This window comes from Ostrinia nubilalis, chromosome 11 (assembly GCF_963855985.1).
Source record: "Ostrinia nubilalis chromosome 11, ilOstNubi1.1, whole genome shotgun sequence".
Lineage (NCBI taxonomy): Eukaryota > Metazoa > Arthropoda > Insecta > Lepidoptera > Crambidae > Ostrinia > Ostrinia nubilalis.
This window is the reverse complement of record NC_087098.1, coordinates 14773548-14781130: the sequence shown is the minus strand read 5'-3', so window position 1 is coordinate 14781130 and position 7583 is coordinate 14773548. Positions and strand designations below refer to the sequence as shown.

General features: G+C 38.1%; 1 protein-coding gene across 2 annotated transcripts; it reads right to left on the bottom strand.

Moving 5' to 3' along the window:
• Positions 1-2793: 2793 nt before the first annotated feature.
• On the bottom strand, positions 2794-6704 carry LOC135076357 (uncharacterized). Of its 2 annotated transcripts, none has more exons than XM_063970852.1 (4): positions 6496-6704; positions 5628-5800; positions 4550-4639; positions 2794-3748 (listed from the first exon to the last, which is right to left on the bottom strand). In XM_063970852.1, exons 1-4 carry the CDS (start codon positions 6659-6661, stop codon positions 3662-3664), a joined length of 516 nt encoding a protein of 171 aa, XP_063826922.1. In that variant the 5' UTR covers positions 6662-6704; the 3' UTR covers positions 2794-3661. The 2 variants fall into 2 exon arrangements, with proteins under 2 accessions (XP_063826922.1, XP_063826923.1); XM_063970853.1 differs by having other exon boundaries at positions 5628-5785.
• Between the last annotated feature and the right edge of the window lie 879 nt (positions 6705-7583).

The following is a 7583-nucleotide window of genomic DNA, read 5'->3' as shown; positions in this document are numbered from 1 at the left end:
CACAGCAAGATCAAAACTCCAAAGCCTGAAACGCCTAGTAAGCATAGCGGCCACTAGTTGTATGAAAACCACTCCATCGACATCACTTGAGTACCTTCTGAATCTTAGATCTTTAGAGCTCTTCATTCAGGAGGAAGCGCAAGCAACCGCTCTAAGACTTAAAGGTAAGAACGGCATATAGAAGCAAAACAAGGAGACAGGACATTCCACGATCCGGCACAAAACCCTAATAAAAGAAATACCTCTCACCGAGGCACCCATTGACAGAATTCCCTGTGTTCACATCTTCGACTGGAGATATAATATCCAGCTTACAGCGGAAACGCAAGATTGCTCTGGAATCAATGAAGTTAGGATATAAACTGACGGCTCCAAAACCCAAAAAGGTACGGGAGCTGGTGTCTTCTCGAATTACCTAAATATACTAAGAATATCGACATCACTAGATAAACACAATACAATTTTCCAAGCAGAATGCAATCAGAGCAGTACAGGCGGTTGCAACCATAGACATCCGAGATCTGAATATAAAAATAATCTCAGATAGTGCAAGCAATACAAAGCAACTTAATATACTACATTATAATACTTATATTGGAATTCCATGACGCGCTCCTAAGTCATTGCAGACGCAAATGGCGTTACCCTGCACTCCTGAAGTGGATCAAAGGGCACAGTAACTCCTTGAGCAACGACGCAGCAGATGAACTGGACAGAAGGGGATCGTACACGACGGTATTTGGTCCGGAACAATTATAATGCCGATACCATAAGCACAGATAAAAATAGAAAAATAACACCACACAGAATGGAAAGATTGTGAAAGATGCAGGCAAACAAAAGATGCAGTTGTGGATATATCGAAAAAGTTCTCCCGCAGCCTCATAAGACTAAACAGGGACAACATCCGCAAGGTCCTAAGTGTAATAACAGGTATGTTAAACAAACACCTACACAATATAGCTGTTACAGACAGCCTACTGTGCAGAAGATGCATGGAGGCAGAAGAAAAACCGCAGCACGTGCACAAGGAGTGCACAAGCGTAGCAGATCAACAGGCTCAAATTCTCCAATCACCAGGGTCGCTGCAGAAGGCCTGTAGCGACCTAGATAGGCTGCTGCTACCTGGGGGGGATCTGGAGCGGTTGGAATAGGAAGATAAACTACAAATAGCGCACAATGGTCTAATCAAGAGGCTAAGTGCAATATTCGATTGCCCTGAAAAAGTAACTACGAAAGTCCTTATGAATGGATACTATGTATAAAGTGAATAATTATGTAAATGGCATGTGTTGCTGAACTTTATCTGCTTAGCTCGCAAGTATAACATGTCTTGTTAATTCATGTCTCTATTGATTTAAGAAGATTCCCGCCTTAGGCAGTTCGATTTTTTCAAGTTATTTATGATTTAAGAAGAGGCTGACAAGGGTGGCTAAATTTCTTGCGCTGCTTCTTCTCATCACTGGCCCATTTATGTCCCAAAATAATTGTAGGGTTCAAGTAATACTAGGACGTGTTAAAGGGTTTTTTAAAAGTCTCTTTGTTGAAAAGAAATGCATTTTATGACTTTACTTTTATATTATCCTTCTGTAGCCAAAAGTCAATCAATATAGCTTGACATCATCATCTCTGGTCCAGGGTTTGATTCCTAATAGGGTAATTGTAGAAAACAAACTTTTCTATGTCTCCTGTCTAATTAGTTGATGTGAAACCATTGTTGTTTCAGGTCTTTACTACACAATTGCTTCAGCTATACTTACTTTAAAATAGGAGATAATGTATGTGATTTAGGCCGATATCATTCATGCTATATGGTGTAATAATTAATAAAATAGTAGTTTCAGATCAGAATAAACATTTAAGGAGTAAATAATTAGAATGCAGTCTCAAATTCTAGCCTTATTCCTTTACAGTCGCCACTTGTATCACTTTACACATAATTATTAGGATACTTAGATCGCTATTATGTTAGTTAAATCAGTTTACACATTTTTTTTCTCACCAAAAAATTGGTGTTTATTGATATAAGTAAATTTTTTTCGACGATTTACCCTAAATAACCTGAAATAATGATTCCTCGTAGTGTAATTACTTATGTTTGTTTTACAACTTTTTCTAAAATTGAAGAAACAAAAAATTATCAACAGAAATGGCGTGAAATGTATCACTTTACACTTGTTAGCGGGTGGTCAATTCAGTGTGGTGTAAAATGATTTATGTCCCATTACATCACTTTACACGAATGTAAAGTTGTCGTGCATGGTGATATAACTTGGTTTTTATTTAATTACGAAAAAACCACATGCTATATTTCCCAAACTGACACACTGCCTAATTATATCTAACATTACCTTTCACCTAAAAAATATTTCACCCAGTTATCTCTAATAGCGATGAAGCAGGATTTTTTTTAACTTCAAATGCGATTTCCCAAAAATCACCATTTTCGACTTAGATCCCTTTTCACTGGGGGTACAGATGTCAAAATTGTTGGTTCTTAGGCGAACAATGTATGGAGAACGAACATTGTCCTTTTAGGCTGAGTTGCACCACCAACTTTAACGGTAACTTTAACGACAGCCTGTGCTTTTTTTATGTTGTTAAATGAAGATGGTGCAACTCACCCTTAGTCTTCATAATCTCAATGTTGTTCCAAAATATGATGAAAATATGTAATAAACATTTTCAAGGCATCAAAACGTTTATTAAATCAAAACTTACACAATTTTTGTTATTTTTATAATCTAAATGTATAAAATTTGAAAACTTTTTAATGGACGGACTAAAGTTTAGTCAACACTTAAGCACATAAAAATAAAAACACTTATTATTAATAATAATAAAATACTGCTAGCAACAGTAACCATTGGATATGGATGGATGTATTTACAATTTTTCAAAAAAGTGCATTGAAACTCATTAAACCTTTTTTTTTTAATCAAGCTTTTGCAAAGCACCACTGACGTCACAATAATATAACTTCAACTAGCTTTTGAATGTTAAAACTTATTTGTATATCTAAGACTACATTTTCATAATTAAAGAAAGCACCTAACAATACTTGGTATACAATACATGATATAGGAACTTATAACTAGTCGACGCGAATATAATTCGACAGTACTTCATTTCAAGACGTTTATTGTGAATTTAATAATAAATCTTTGTTAACTTTCACCCTAAAATTGTGAATTTCGACATATTATAATGTGACGTAGGTAGTTAGATTACAATCCAAACCTACTGTAAGGCTGAGTTGCACCACCTAACTTTGACCGTAACTTTGACGATAACCGGTGTTTTTTGTATGGAGTTTGAAAGATTTTTGACGTTTGTCAAACTTAAAGTAAGATGGTGCAACCCAGCCTAAGTTTACAATCACACGCGTTATATTATAAACTGACGGAGTTAACAATTTCACCATGACATAACCCTATAAAAGTTCCAACAGTCGTTGAGGAAATCTTTGATAAATGCCTTTTTTCAACAGTAGATATCGAGGTTGAAATGAAGGAACAAACGAATTCCACAATAATTCCACAATACACATTTTGGCGTTTAGCTGGCTGATCTTTATCAGACTACAATTTTTTCTTCTGGAATTATATTGGCGTCGATTGTCCATGATTTTCATCTTATATTTATTTAAAATAATTAAAAATTAAGTGATGTATTTGTCCTCACAGACTCCCGGCTCGGGCGGGAGGGTAAGTGCGTTGGGGCCGTGCTTCCCCGTCTCAGGGTGCTCCTGGAATGTAAGGAATTATTATTTTAATTACTAATTATAATCACCCACAAGGTGGACAGACGACATCATAACGGTAGCAGGAAAGCGCTGGACGCAGGCCGCTACCAACCGGGCAACATGGAAAGCATTGGGGGAGGCCTATGTTCAGCAGTGGACGTCCTATGGCTGAGATGATGATAATAATTATTATTTTAATTAGCAGTTTTTCTGACTCTTCACGTAAGCTTTTACTTATTATAGGGATTCGTTAAAAATCTTGTGAATGCGCTTTAGCTAAGAGGTTTCCGAGAGGTTTAGTTTAAGCATGATTACGAAAATATTATTTGTCCCATTACTATTTTATATTAAAAAATGTTTTTTAAAGCAAACAATACAAGCTAAGAGCCGAAAATAAATCATATTTGTCGATTAGTTTTACGTAAGTTACATAAATATCTCATTTATAAACACTTGTAATAATCAGAAATTATTCCGAAAGCTTTTCATTTTGTGGAAATTTTGGGGAAAATTACAAAAGCTGAATTGATTTTTCTCGGGAGCGGGGCACCTCTAGTTCAACATATAGGTAAACTAGCCTTTGCCCGCGGCTTCTCCCGTGTGAAATTTGGTTTGTCACAGATCGTCATAAATTATAGCCTATAATGTTATTCTGGGTTATAAAAAATAATACTGTAAAGTTTTATCAAAATCCGTTCAGTAGTTTTTGCGTGAAAGAGTAACAAACATCCATCCTGACGTCCAAACTTTCGCATTTATAATATTAGTAGGATATTACTCGTAGTAGGATTGTTGTAAACATACCCGATCAGAATCCAGCCTCTCCATTTCATGTAGAGACTTCATCATCCTCTGCGACCGTTTTTGCGCCGATGCTGCCCTCTGTTGCAGAATCTGGAACGTCAAAAAACACATATCACCGTCAAATGAGGGTTTTCGCGATTGAAAAATCCGCCAGATGGCAATACGCGAGGTCCAAATGCTGCGTGATTGGTGGATTTTGACATATCTGTCAATGTCATGTCAAAAATAACCCATCATGCAGCATTTGGACCTCGCGTCTACGTATTGCCATCTGGCGGATTTTTCAATCGCGAAAACCCTCATTGTTTATGATTTATGCCCCCCGTCAATCAGTTCGGTAAACACAAAGATTTCCAATTTTCCCTCATTCTGAGTTGTAATTGCTTTTATTGTTAATTTAATTAATTAATATAGGGTGTGAAGGTGCGAATCCAATCAATTTGTAGTATGCGATTGATGAAAAGCTGAAATGAAATTTATAATTTTTAAGCCTTGTAGGTAGAGGTCACTGGAAAATTGAAGCTAAGTTTTTTACTTGACGCTAAATAACGCTTAAATTGGCATTTCAAGATAAAAATGACATTGTGATCGGACATTATGTTATTATTAGGGATATTTGAGACGACAAAGCCCAACGGACGGAGGCCTGAAAAGAACGTAGTGTACGACCATAAGGTCAACATTTTTCGGTTCGGTTTAGTTTGTTATCATTCTATTTTTAGTACCAAATAAATATTTTTTCTTTCCACCATCATCTTACATAGTTGCCACCATCTTACATAACAATTGAAATAACAACAATGTTAAATCATTGTTGTGTTCCAGCAGTTGGAGGTAAGAAAGCCAAGGCAGTTCATCTTTGGTTGAGTATTCCGGGTGAAACTCGCTTCTACTTCTGCCTAATCATCACTTTCCATCAGGTGGGTATTCCCCGCATTCGGTCTTCCGTGCATTCGGCCCATCGATATTCGGAATAGCGTTCTTTCGGGATAGAGTAAATCGGGATTCGGATTTTCGAGATTAAGAATCTCAGTTAAGATGCAGGCCAAGTGCTTAAAGATATTAAAAGATCACTAACCGACAGCCTCCTTTGCTCCGCCTCAGCCAGCTTCTCCTCAATATCTGGCAGGCTGATCTCCGGCTGAGGGGGCTGTAACAGCCTCTGAAGGTGGGGGGGAGGGGTTGATTCCTTGCGGGTAGCATCGAACTCGTCCAGGGGGATCTCGAAGGCCACCGCTGGAAAAAGATTTCCTGTGTAATGGTAATTGGTGTTAGCAAAAGCGAAGCTACCTACCTACTTACTTAATAAGTTCATGCATTATTATTACATTATTAAAAGGCAAAGCACACGATCCGTTGCGGCGGCGGTGCGATGCCGGAGCGGTGTCGCTGCGTCTTCTTAGGCCTGAAACTGCGTTAAGCGGACGCCCGCACGGTTTCTTGCCCGCGATGGAGCACTTTGTATGAAACCACGCGGGTGCCCGCTTAACGCAGTTTCTGCCCTTATATTATAGAAACGTCTGTGACGGGTACACGCGGTGCGAACGCGATACGGCGAAATCTTCGTGGTGCGGCGCCGCAACGGATCGTGTGCTTTGGCTCTAACGTCGCTATGTCGTTGCGAATGCGAGTAAAGCGCACCAAAGCCTTAAGTAGTAAATCTAAAGAGAAATATGTAAGCTTTTTTTAACACTATCATCATCAATATTTATCATCATCAGGTCGTTAAGTCCCCACTGCAGGAGAACGACTCTCTCTTATTTATCAAAGGAAAATGAAGGATTTGGTCTACACTCTCCACACTGGATATTCGGAATTTTTTTCTACAAAGGCAGTATTTGAGGACGACAGAAGGTAGAGTTGGTTGACCAAGTTAGGGTTTATACATGTATAACCATTACATCGAAAGCTAAAGCTGTACTAAAGTCCTGAGGTAAACTACTTACGAGGTTTAGGCTTTATAGGGGTCTCTGGCAGGACTACAGTAGGTAAGCTGTCATGGTCATTGTCATGGTGACCATTTAACCCCTTCACTCCATTCGTAACCTTGCTATGACCATTGCTGGCATCCTCTTGGACTGGCACCACGTTGCCTGAAGAGCCGCAACCCATTTTGTGTCTTGTTATAAGGGGGTGAAGATCATTTCAGTCTGTCTGATCTGAAAGAAAGAAAATGAGTGTGAAATATTTGGTGTTATTGTGGTCTGGTTTGGGCCAAATTGAGATTTGGGCTTTTTTGGTTCAAATTGTCAGTACCATTTAAGGCAGCATTTTAATGGGATTATTCCCATTTCCCGCTCTTGCCACGGTAACTCCTGCTTGTGTGTCATTAAAACTCAATCAACGTGATCAAATATTTCCAGAGATATTTATATCTCTCTGTAATTTTACAGTAAGGAATAATATCAAAAATACATTCGTAATACACATTAATTGAACATGTATGAACATTTTAATTAATTGGTTTTATTTACAGAATCAAAGGCTGCAAATATCAATTTTGGCGACCGAAAATATTATTTTCATGTTAATTTGTATGACGAACTGATTTTCGTTAATTGGTATTGTATACAGTGAAATGGCAATTAAAATGGAGGCTCATTAAATAAATAGGCTTTCATCATCATGAAAATGCAATTAAAACATATTGTCAGGAGGACTATTCCAGAAAGGTTGTATAGTATAATTCCTGTAGTGAATATAACATGATTTAAAAACGATTTAGATCTAAAACCAATAAAGTCTCCAGTTCTCCACCAATAAAGTTAAATTGATCAACTAAATACAGTAAGACAATTTAAGTCATGTAGCATGTAGTTGAAAAACTACATCATTCGTATCAGCCGAATGACGTCCACTGCTGGACAAAGGACTCCCCCAAGGATTTCCTTCCACAAAGACCTGCGCCGCCCGCATCCAGGCACCTTCCGCGACTTCACCAGATCGTCGGTCCACCTACTGGGAGGCCTGCCCTTTCGGCTCGTGGTTGCCACTCGATTTCACTATACCTACTATAAAAAACTATGTATTTGTG